The sequence below is a fragment of the Otolemur garnettii genome, unplaced genomic scaffold, assembly GCF_000181295.1.
Source record: "Otolemur garnettii isolate 467f Iridium unplaced genomic scaffold, OtoGar3 scaffold00011, whole genome shotgun sequence".
Lineage (NCBI taxonomy): Eukaryota > Metazoa > Chordata > Mammalia > Primates > Galagidae > Otolemur > Otolemur garnettii.
The window spans coordinates 26,874,181-26,885,946 of NW_003852406.1; the positions used below are offsets into that span (position 1 = coordinate 26,874,181).

At 47.8% G+C, this 11,766-nt stretch overlaps 2 protein-coding genes and 1 pseudogene across 2 annotated transcripts in view; 1 reads left to right on the forward strand and 2 right to left on the reverse strand.

The window, feature by feature from the left end:
• Window positions 1-6,386, forward strand: part of MPI (mannose phosphate isomerase) — a 9,500-nt gene extending 3,114 nt beyond the window's left edge. The window contains exons 3-7 of the mRNA XM_012801918.2: window positions 383-524; window positions 867-1,049; window positions 4,374-4,547; window positions 5,188-5,396; window positions 5,683-6,386. Coding sequence (XP_012657372.2) covers window positions 383-524; window positions 867-1,049; window positions 4,374-4,547; window positions 5,188-5,396; window positions 5,683-5,901 — 927 coding nt within the window. The 3' untranslated portion in view covers window positions 5,902-6,386. The remainder of the gene's footprint in view (window positions 1-382; window positions 525-866; window positions 1,050-4,373; window positions 4,548-5,187; window positions 5,397-5,682) is intronic.
• On the reverse strand, window positions 1,754-2,924 carry LOC100957289 (annotated as a pseudogene).
• Window positions 6,387-9,059: 2,673 nt separating the features above from the next.
• FAM219B (family with sequence similarity 219 member B) overlaps window positions 9,060-11,766 on the reverse strand; it is a 7,859-nt gene continuing 5,152 nt past the window's right edge. Inside the window, exon 5 of the mRNA XM_003784521.3 lies at window positions 9,060-11,353. Coding sequence (XP_003784569.1) covers window positions 11,186-11,353 — 168 coding nt within the window. The 3' untranslated portion in view covers window positions 9,060-11,185. The remainder of the gene's footprint in view (window positions 11,354-11,766) is intronic.

Here is an 11,766-nt window from a genome sequence, read left to right on the forward strand (position 1 = left end):
CACAGGCACCCGCCACAACACCTGGCTATTTTTTGGTTGCAGCCGTCATTGTTGTTTGGCGGGTCTGGGCTGGGGATTCAAACCCGCCACCTTAGGTGTACGTGGCTGGTGCCTTAGCCGGTTGAGCTGTAGGCGCCGAGCCAGGTCAAGCCTCTTAAAGTCTGTCCCAGCTCTCCTCCACATTTGGCCCATTTCTCTGCTCAAGGTTAGCTGAATCCCAAATTTATGCCTCATGCTTTGACTTGGCTTGTTGCCAGAGGTAGGAAGCCACTGCTGTCCTGTGACAGGGGTGGGTGGAGAGCAGGGACTGGGTGGCACTGGTATTCCTGATAGGTGATAGCTACTCCCTGACCATCCTCTTCTTCCTCTGGCCACCCCATAGGAGCTGGCAGAGAAGCTGCACCTTCAGGCTCCACAGCACTATCCTGATGCCAACCACAAACCAGAGATGGCCATTGCCCTCACTCCTTTCCAGGGCTTATGTGGCTTCCGGCCAGTGGAGGAGATTGTAACCTTTCTGAAGAGTAAGGTTGGGCAGAATGCTAAGGGCATGCATATTGGGTGTGGGATGCATGGGGAACTCAGACCAGAGTGGGAACATGGGCAGATAACAGAGGCTAAACTGCCATAGGAGCTGAAGGGCTTTTTGCACCTCATAAAGGAGTTTTTGGAGCCAGTAGGCCAGGCCAGTGAGACAAGGCTCAGGTGTAGTTGCTGATGGCTACCAGTTTACAGCAAACTGCAGTTTATTTAGTATTGCCTAATTCCTTGGTTAGTTGGACAGAGAGGTCCCCTCCAGCTCCCCACTTCTGTGGGTTCCGTCTTAACCATTCCTGATATGGGCCCTGGGTCTGGCCTTCTTATAGAGGTGCCTGAATTCCAGTTTCTGGTTGGAGATAATGCAGCAACACAGCTGAAGCAGAGCATGAACCGTGACTCTCAGGCTGTAGCCTCTGCTCTGCAGAACTGTTTTTCCCACCTGATGAAGAGTGAGAAGAAGGTGGTGGTGGAGCAGCTCAACCTGTTGGTGAAGCGGATATCCCAGCAAGGTGGGCATGGTTGTACTCCTGGGTGATGGGTGCAATACTCTGGCCTTAGCTCCCTGGCACAGACACCAGGTTGTGGGGACAAGGCTCTCAATCCCTATGCCTAAGTGGGACACTAAAAGGGGCCTAACTAGATGGTCTGTTGGTGACTTAGCATTTATTTTCTAGTCTTTGTTGATCAGGTCCAGAGGTTGAGTGCTACTTCCTAACTGGTCATCTTCTCTAGATGGTTGAAGGCAGACTGGCCTTGGAGACTCTTAGGATGCCTTCCATCTCTCCTAAGAGTCATCCTAAGATGAATGTTCTGAGATTTTCCCCGGTCCTGCAGCTGCTCCCCATGGATGAACTTTTTTTGGGGGGTGGGGGGGCTAGAGAGTCAGAAGGGGAGAAGAGGATCCTCCCTGTTCTCCAAAGGCCTAATGCCTAGAGCTCTCAATCATTAGATCTTTCCTTAAATACCTGCTGTGGGCCCAACCTTGTGCTAACTAAGGAGGGTTCAGGAAATGACTGTGATGGGTGCAGTCATGTGACCTTTGGACTGGGGAGTCAATACAAGCAGTGAGAAACATCAGGCAGGGCCTCTCTGCCTACTTGCCCTGGCAATGGAAGCCTGGTTTGCTGTCTATGGTGAATGTATCCTACTTTGTAAGCTTTCTTACTCTGTAAACCTTTCTATTCCTCAATAAACTTTGTTTCATGCTTGCCTTAAAACAACAACAACAACAAAAATAACACCAGGCACAAGGAATTCCCAGCTGTTAGCTTATGTGGCACAGGCGATAAGGTCTCATCTCCTTAACCTGGCAGTCCCAGCCCCTTGGCTAGGTAGCCCCAGACACTACCTTTGAGCCACAGGCACTATACATTTTACCCAAGCATAGCTTATTTTTTTGTTCATTCATGGTTTTGAGACATGGGACTTTGTGTGCTGAAAGCAGGAAAGTCCCAGGCTAATGGGTGTAGTTGGTTACTCTTCATGGAACTCTTTTGGGTTATCTCTAACTAACTAGATTTTGGGTGTAGTTGGTTACTCTTCATGGAACTCTTTTGGGTTATCTCTAACTAACTAGATTTTGGGTGTAGTTGGTTACTCTTTATGGAACTCTTTTGGGTTATCTCACTAACTAGATTTTGAACTCCAAGAGCAGTGGTTTTCAATGAGGAGACATTGGCCAGTTCTCAGGATGTTTTTTTTTCCCCTGAAGGGAATTTTATTGATGGCTCTCATTTATTCCCTCCCCAAAGACCAATTGTAGCCAGATGAAGTGAACATAATCTCAAGATGTTCTCGTCTTCATGATAAAACAAAAGATGTTTAGAACTGTATCACTTGCCCCTTTCTCTTCTTATCTCCTCCCACTTCCAAATGCTCACATCTCTTCATAGCTAGCATTCTCTTAGATCTGCAGTTGGGCTCCACACACTCAACCCTCAGCATGATCTTCTCTGTAGTTTTAGCCCTTTTCCAGAAAATTGGCTTAGCTGCCCACCATAGCTACTGTGCTTCCTGTCATAACACTGCTTTTCCTGGGCATAGAGAGAATCCCTGCCCTTCTGGTACTGTGTCAGTCTGTGAGGCTTGCCACACTTCTTACAGAAAGTCTGGGGAGGTTTACAAACATTCACCATGCTTGCGTGAGTGCTATTGGCAATGAAAAGAAAGCTGTCAGGACATTTTTCATTTTCAAATTCTGTTTGGGGGATGCTAGTGGTATCCTGTGGGTAAAGGCCAGAGATGCTGCATCCAACAGGGCACAGAAAAGCACAAAGAGTTACGTGGCCCAAGATGCCAATAGCACTGAGGGTAAGAAATCCTGTTCTAAAAGGACCATACTTTAGCCCTTTTAGTGGATAGCATATTCCTGGGTATATGAACAATCAAGGTATGGTAAAAGAGGCTGGGCATAGTGGCTCACAACTGTAATCATTGCACTTTGGGAGGCTGAGGCAGGGCAGGAGGTGGCTTGAGCTCAGGAGTTCGAGAACAGCCTGAGCAAGAGTGAGACCCCATCTCTATACTGAAAATGGAAAAAAATTAACTGGGCATGATTGTGCACACCTCTAGTCCCAGTTACTTAGGAGGCTGAGGCAAGAGGACTGCTTGAGTCCAGGAGTTTGAGGTTGCTATGAGCTACGATGCCACAGCACTCTAGCCCAGGCAACAGAGCAAGGCTCTGTCTCAAAAAAAGGCCAAGAACAGTGGCTCATGCCCTATAATCCTAGCACTCTGGGAAGCCAAGGTCAGTGGATTGCTTGAGCTCACAAATTCAAGACCAGTTTGAGCAAGAGCGAGACCCCACCTCTAAAAATAGTCAGACGTTATGGCCTGTAGTCCCAGCTACTTGGGAGGCTGAGGCAAGGGAATTGCTTGAGCCCAAGAATTTAAGGTTGCTGTGAGGTTACCAGAGTAGCTATGATGAGCTGACTAAGCCAATTTTCTGGAAAAGGGCTAAAGCTACAGAGAAGATCATGCTGAGGGTTGAATGTGTGGAGGCCATTCCGCTTTCTCTTGCTGTCGCCCATTCTGCCAAGGGCGACAAAGTGAAACTCTCTCAAAAAAATAAATCATTGGGTGGCGTCTGTGACTCAGTGGGTAAGGTGCTGGCCCCATATACCAAAGGTGGCAGGTTCAAACCTGGCCCTGGCCAAACTGCAACAAAAAATAGCCAGGCACTGTGGCAAGCGCCTGTAGTCCCAGCTACTCAGGAGGCTGAGGCAAGAGAATCACCTAAGCCCAGAAGTTGGAGGTTACTGTGTTATGATGCCATGGCACTCTAACCAAGGGTGATAGTGAAACTCAGTCTCTTAAAAATCAATCAATCAATAAATAAACCAAATAAATCATAAATAAGTAAATAAATAAGCCAGGTGCAGTGGCTCAAGCCTATAATCTAGCACTCTAGGAGGCCAATGCGGGTAGATTGCCTGGGCTCATAGGTTTGAGATTTGCCTGAGCCAGAGCTTAGAGACCCATCTCTAAAAATAGCTGGGCGTTGTGTTGGGCACCTGTATTCCCAGCTACTCAGGAGGCTGAGGCAAGAGAATCACTTGAGCCCAAGAGTTGGAGGTTGCTGTGAGCTATGACACCATGGCACTCTACCAAGGGCAATAAAGTAAGACTGTCTCAAAAAAGAAAAAGATACGGAAAAGACGAGCTGGCATATCAAGACAGGCTGGACCCCTTGGGCTGGGGTATGGCTAGGACAGACTCACCACAGCTTCTTTATTCTGTGGGTAGGGACCTTTCCCCAGGATTCCCTGGCCAAGGTGGGGTTGTGAACACCACTGAGTATCCTTGAGTGGCCTGGGGTGTTCTGTGATCCTCAGTGGCTGCTGGAAACAACGTGGAGGATATCTATGGTGAGCTTTTGCTGCAGCTGCACCAGCAGTACCCAGGAGATATCGGTTGTTTTGCCATCTACTTCCTGAACCTGCTTACCCTGAAGCCGGGGGAGGCCATGTTTCTGGGGGCCAATGTGCCCCATGCCTACCTGAAAGGAGGTGAGCCACATTTTAACATTTTTGCAGTAAATCTGTCATCCCTCTTGGACTTTGTTTCCCTGTCTGGACAAGAGAAGGTGGTTGAGGAGACCTTCTCCAAAGACCATCCAGCTCTGACTGCTGAGGGTTTCTAGGCTCAGCAGGGAAACACCCAGTAGGGATGATGAATGCTCATTTAGTATTGGAGACAGCTTGAATCCTCCCACCACCCCATGAGGTTATGAGACTGCATGATGTTAAACCCAGTCAGTAAGTGTGAGAATCATAATTTGAACCCGGGCTATATTGGATCAAGGCCATTCCTCCCTCTCTTGTATTACACAGCCTTTGTATGTCTGCCCTACCAATCTATTTTTATGTTAAAATATGCATGTTCCCACAGAAAGATGTCACATTTTGACTGCTGGCTGCTTATCCATTCATACATAGGATTCTGTCATAGGAGTGTAATCAGAGAGGATGACCTGCCACCTAATTTTATACCTTAGCTGCATTCTCCTGGAGAATGCAATTCCTACAGATTTTTGCCTGACCCTGCATCAGGTTTGTGGATCTCAGGTTAGGAGGCCCAGAACTGGAGGGCCAGCTCCAAGGCCTGCATCCTTTATCAGCTTAGCACATGACAACTGTCTGTCCCTAGACTGTGTGGAGTGCATGGCATGTTCAGACAACACAGTGCGTGCTGGCCTGACACCCAAGTTCATCGATGTGCCCACTCTGTGTGAAATGCTCAACTATACTCCCAGCACCAGCAAGGACAGGATCTTTCTGCCAACACGGAGTCAGGAAGACCCCTACCTCTCCATCTATGACCCTCCTGTGCCAGACTTTACCATTATGAAGATGGAGGTAAGTGAGGGACTATGATGGGTGTCTTTTTTTGTGACATGAAAAACCCTGGCAAGAGTCCTAATGTGGAGTATACCTGGGGCTAGGTTTCCCATCAAGGTCACTTGGTAGGGGCTGGCCACAGGGCCTGCCCATTCCTCCCCATACCTGGGCCTCCATGCTGACAGGGCCTGAGCAATGAGAAAGAAGGTGGCAGGGCTCTCTCATGCCTTAGGGGTTGTCTTAGGCCCATGTGCTGATGGGAGCAGAGTGTAAATACACTGTCCTGTCATTTCCTCCTGCCCAGGTCCCTGGCTCCATGACTGAATACAAGGTCTTGGCACTAGACTCTGCCAGCATCCTACTGATGGTGCATGGGACAGTGACAGCCAGCACACCCACAGCCCAGACAACAATCCACCTACAGCGTGGCGGGGTCCTCTTCATTGGGGCCAATGAGAGTGTCTCACTGAAGCTTACAGAGCCTAAGGACCTGCTGATATTCCGTGCCTGCTGCCTGTTGTAGAGGCTGCAGCCTCCTTAGCTGTCCTCTGCCAGTCACCCCCAAATCCCAGCCAACTACTTCCTCAGGCCCAGCCCAAGCCCCTTTCCCTTATCTGGACTCCCCAGGTACTTCCTGGAAGAGTGAGCTTGTAGGTAGTGACACCCAAGTATGCCTAGGCTGAACCCTCTTCTGTGGGGAGGAGGGACCCATGTGAGGGGCCTGAGGACTCCTTGTACCTCCTGTCACTCACTGCTTGCCACATCTGACCTAGGCTCTTGCCAACTCCAAAAGCAGCAGCTCTGCTCTAGCTGTAGTGCTAGGCTATCTGCGAAACCTGTGACCCAGTATTAGCATGTCAGAGCAAGAGACAGGTAATTTCTAAGGACAGGGTTCTTGCCCCAGGACTGCCCCTTTCCTAGGCTGCAGAGAAGACTAATGTGACTTAAATTTCTTGCTCTGTCAAAGCAATTAAAGGTTGCTTGTGTTGTGGCTGTCGGGTAAAAATACTCAGCCTTTGGCATTCGTGTCCCTAAAGTGGGCTGAAAGAGCCCTCTGTGGATATTATCCAGTTTTTGCTTTACTCCTACTTTGTACAGTTTCCTGGGGGAGGGCAGGCTAGACTCCAGAAACTTTTTTTTTTTTTGAGACAAGAGCCTCAAGGTGTCCCCCTGGCCCAAGTGAGTCTCCTGCCACCGTCTCCCAAGTAGCTGGGACCACAGGTGCCTGCCACAACGCCTGGCTATTTTTTTGTTGCAGCCATCATTGTTGTTTTGCGGGCCCGGGCTGGATTCAAACCTGCCACCTTAGGTGTATGTGGCTAGCTCCTTAGCCACTTGAGCCACAGGCGCCAAGCCCAGAAACCTTTTATGAGTAGGAGAGGGCACCAACTTCAGCCTCACATGGGCACCTTGAAGGCAGGCTTGGGCTCTCTAGTCATACAGAGAGAAGGTATGTCTAAGGGTACACTAGTCATCAGTGCAAGATTTTTTTTTTTTTAAACAGAGACTCAAGCTGTTGCCCTGGATAGAGTGCCATAGCGTCACAGCTCATAGCAACCTCAAACTCAGGCTCAAGCCATCCTCTTGCCTCTGTTTTTCTATTTTTAGTAGACACTGGGTACCACTTTTTGCTCAGGCTGGTCTTAAACTTGTAAGCTCAAGCCATCTATCCACCTCGGCCTCTCAGAGTGTCAGGATTATAGGCATGAGCCACCCCACGTGCCCAGCCAGCTCGTTTTCCTACTGGCCCTAGTGCACGGGTCAAAAAATTAGGGCTATGCCTGCTCATTTATAAGTATTGAAAGCATTATGGCCGCTTTTAAGCACTATAGCAAAGTTGAATAATTGTGCCAGACTGTATGGCCTACAAAGGCCAAACCATTGGCCCCTTTACGGAGTCTGCCAACCCTTTCTCTAGAACAGTGGTTCTCAATCTTCCTAATGCTACAACCCTTTAATACATTTCCTGTGGGTCATGACCCTCAGATTGAGAACCACTGCTCTAGAATATATTTAATCACTATAGATTACAGGCCGTAAGAGATAGAATGATCCAATTTTCATTGCGAGGAAAAGCCCAGCTACCTTTCCTAAGCTAGTAATTAGGTCATCTACTCTCCTCTTACCCTCTTCTAGAGGTGGGACATACCTATTCAAGGAGCTGTCCAGCTGTCTGGTTGCTGTTGAAGTTTCTGACATGTAATCGTAGATACTGTCACCCCAGACTATGCAGACTCAGACCCAGGCCACCGGCTCCCGCCTGTGGGGTAACAGTCTAGACCAGGGTTTACTACCTTTTTTATCTCATGGCACACTTAAACCTATAGTTAAACTTCGATAGCATACTTAAATTATGTTGATCCAAAAAAAAGAATGCTTTTACTGTGCTTAGAACTTCTTTCAAAAATAAGATACTTTTTTTTTTTTTTTAAGAGTCTCATTACATCATCTTTGGTAGAGTGCCCTGGCGTCACAGCTCAAACTCTTGGGCTTAAGCGATTCTCCTGCCTCAGCCTCCCAAGTAGCTGGGACTAGGAGGCCTGGGCTGCGTTTGAACCCACAGCCATGGTGCATGTGGCCAGCACCAGAATGACTGTGCTGTGCTATGGGTGCTGAACCGTAAATTAACAATCTTTAAAAAATTTTGTGGCACTCTGGTTGAAAATCACTGGTCTAGACTGCTACAAAAAAATCTCTGAGGGCTTCTTAGTATGGCTTCTGTCCACAATAGACCCCTTCTATGACAGTGTTCGGGAAACCACCTCAAAAATGTTATGGGTATTTTTAGGCTCCAAATTTTCTTCAGCTAAATAAATAAAGATGACCTGGAAAGAAAGGGTCTGCTAAGGGGAATACATCCTAAAGAGAAGTGATCTGCATATCCATTCATGGTCACCAATGGAATGGACCCCAAATGATGCCTGTTGGGAAGAGCTGAAGATAGGTGGGTCTCCAGGAATTGCCACAAGTAGACAATTTATGCTATTTTATCACTTCAAGATATCCAGGCCTTTCTTTAAAATTCTATTGTTAAAAAAAAAAGTCCTGTTACAACACAGATGCAATCTCAACTAGCACAACTGTATTTATTCTCACAAGTATGCAGAGCTGAGAAATGCAGGCCAAGAGTTCTACAGAGTAGTATGTAAACACCATATGACACCATTCCTATCTTCGAGGTAAGCCTGGATATGCGCCTCTCCACAGGGGGTTGTTACCTGTAGAACACCTAGCACTCTGAAATAAGGCAGTTTGGCTCTGGGCACCTCGGTGCTTTTACTGATAGTATTTTGGTATGTGGCATTTGGCCCCAAACAACTGACCATTTCTACCCTGATTCACTAAGCTCTGTCCCTCCAGTTTACTGCAGCTTTTTCTTTTTCTATATGTGAGATAGGGTCTCACTCTGTTGCCCAGGTGGAGGATACTGGTGCAATCATAACTCACTGTAGCTTCCAAGTCTTGGGTTCAAATTCTCTTCCTGTTCCAGCCTCCCAAGTAGCTAAGTCCACAGGTGCATGCCACCACACCTAGCTGATTTTTGATAATTTTTCTAGAGACAGGGTCTTGGTATGTTGCCTAGGCTAGTCTCAAACTCCTGGCCTCACGCAGCCCTCCTACCTTGGCCTCTCAAAGGGTTGAGATTATAGGCATGAACCATGAATATGGCCCCCTGCAGCTTTTTTTCTGTTGTTGCAGGGTTTGGCCAGGGCCAGGTTTGAACCTGCCACCTCTAGTATATGGACGTCCTCCCCCTCCCCCCGCAACTTTTTCTACAAGGTAATGCCCTCCTATGTGGGGTCAACCAGCTCTGAAATATCCTCTCCAGGGGCAGTCACAGCCAAATATCAGTATTGATTATTGCAGCACCCACGCAGAGGGGAGGGCCTTGGTTTTAGGGTCCTGCCACCCTCAATACTACCAGCTGCCAAAATGCCCAGGCTACTCTGTCCTAACCAACTGGCCTAAAGAAATGTGGTTCCACACTTGGCTTCCACAGCACATTCTGGCCCCACTGGGTTTCTTACCACTATCTTCCTATTCTGATCCAATTCCACATGTGTACTTCACCTTTACAGAAACAGTCCCCAGGGATGGGGAAGGGGTTCAGAGTAGAGATGCTCTTATCCTCTGCAGGCATTTACAAAAAGTGCTCTGAATGTTGGCTGCCTGGGGAGAGCTGCAGAGTCCCATTCCAGGACAGATTAATATCTGCTTCTCTGTTCCTGAGATCACAAGCTGGTGTGCCTCAGCGCTGTCCCACCTCCCTTCAGTGATGCTACTTGCTAATAAGCGCAAATCAGCTCCTAGATACTACATATTCCTCTCAACTTTCCATAATTTGAGAAAAACACAAAGATAATACCAGTAGGGTTATCTTTCTCAGTCTTCTAATCACCTCCTATAGTAGAGCCAAAGGAGGCCACATCATCCCTTATGTGCCTCTAGTGGTCCCAGGATGTTGACTGAAGCAAGAGACTAGACATTTTCCTATATGGGGCCTACACCCCAATCTTGACTACTATGCCCCTTAGGCTGAGAAGAACCCTGTGGATGCTTACTCAAACCTCACCATAGTCGTGAATGAGGCAAGAAAAAAAAAGAAAAGGAATTACTAAAAAAATTCTATGAAGGCCTGTGTAGCAAGAGATGCTATCCAGAGGGTGGGGATGGGCACAGGGGAAATTATGCCTGTTTCTGCTGTGTTCAGGCTGGAGTGCCAAAAGGCTATGTTACATTCAGACATCTACTGTAAAGCCCAATTCTGAGGACTACGCTGTGCTCAGAACAATCTGGCAATAGAATGGCCCTCTGCACTGGCAGCTTAATCTCACGCAGGGGCCTACGAGCTGGCTTAGGTCTCTCCTCCCCACCCTGGGTCAAAGCCCACACACCCTCACCAGTATACCTACTCTCACCCATTGTTACTGCTCCAAAGTTAAAAAAGCTAAACAAAAAGGCACCAGACTGTTCCTTGCAGCTCCCTCTGCTGGTAATAACAAAAACTGCAGGCTGCTGGGGCCAGGCCCAGGACCTTTATACCAACTTTAGCTGGAAAACACTGTTGAGAAACTAGTCAAGACCAAGAAAATACAAATAAATAAATATATACATGTTGAGACAGTTTTCCTCTAACTAGGGAAGGGCTGACCAGAATCACTAACCCGTCCAGGTCCAGGGATTCTGGAAGCCGTGGTACTGTGGAGTAATTAAGCAACCTGCTATATATAATCCTGTCAGGTGCAAGCTAAAGATGGACAAAGGGACTTACTTTACACTTAAAGGTCAAATCTGTGACTCACAGCTGGGAAGAGGAAGACAACATAATGGAATTTCCTGAACTGGTCTAAAGCAGTTACATTCTTTTTCAGATTCCCAGCTACAAGCCATAAAGTGCTATTTTCTGCCTCCATACAGCACTATCCAGGACATACTAAGCACAAAAGTTATCTTTTTTCCCCTCATAAAGCACCACGACAAATACCAGTCAATAAGGCTCCAAGTGTTTCCCTTAGCCACTTTTGTCACCCACCACAAAAACCAAATTTCCACTGTTCTACTCTCATTAAAGTGGCTTCTCTGAACTCTTGCTCCAATAGCAGAGGATAATTGCAGAATTCCATCTCTGCTCCACAGCCAGATGGGGATCTCTGGCCTGAGAAGCACCAGATAAGGGCTAGCCATATGCTATAGATTTCCCAGAGGGCCAGTACTTCCAAGGACTCTGGGCTCACAGCAGTTCCCAAGCATTCTGTGAGCCGTGAAGGGCCACCAGGGTGAGCAGGGCCCGTCTTGGAGGGTGATGTCTACTGGAGGGTACAGGAGGAAGAGTCCCCAAGACAGCACCAGCAGCAAGAGCAAGCTGAAGAGGCCATGGGCTTAGGGGGAATGAGGTCTAAGTCTTCATCATCTGGAATCTCATCCAAGTGATACCCATCCTGGAGCAGCTGCCGGCTCACATCCTGGTTCACCTGCTAAGAGAAGGAGAGGAGAGAACTATAAGCCAAGACGCAAAGCAGAAATAACTGCTGCACCAAAGACATTCCCTTACCAGGGTTTCCAGTCCATATTCTACTCTCAGGCCAACCCTGTACATCCCTGAACTACAGGAGGAAGAGCCACCTTCTCCTAGTTGTGCCTCACTCAGCAGCAAGCCTTGGCTTGTACTGTCATTGACCGCCACAGGACCTCTTCTCACTGGAATCCTGAGGCATCTGATATACATATCAAATTCCAGATTACGTGTGCAAGGTAATGAATGCCCTTACCTTTCCTTTTCTATTTAAATATTTTTTTTTTGAGACAGAGCCTCAAGCTGTCCCCCTGGGTAGAGTGCCGTGGCATTACAGCTCACAGCAACCTCCAACTCTTGGGCTCAAGCGAGTCT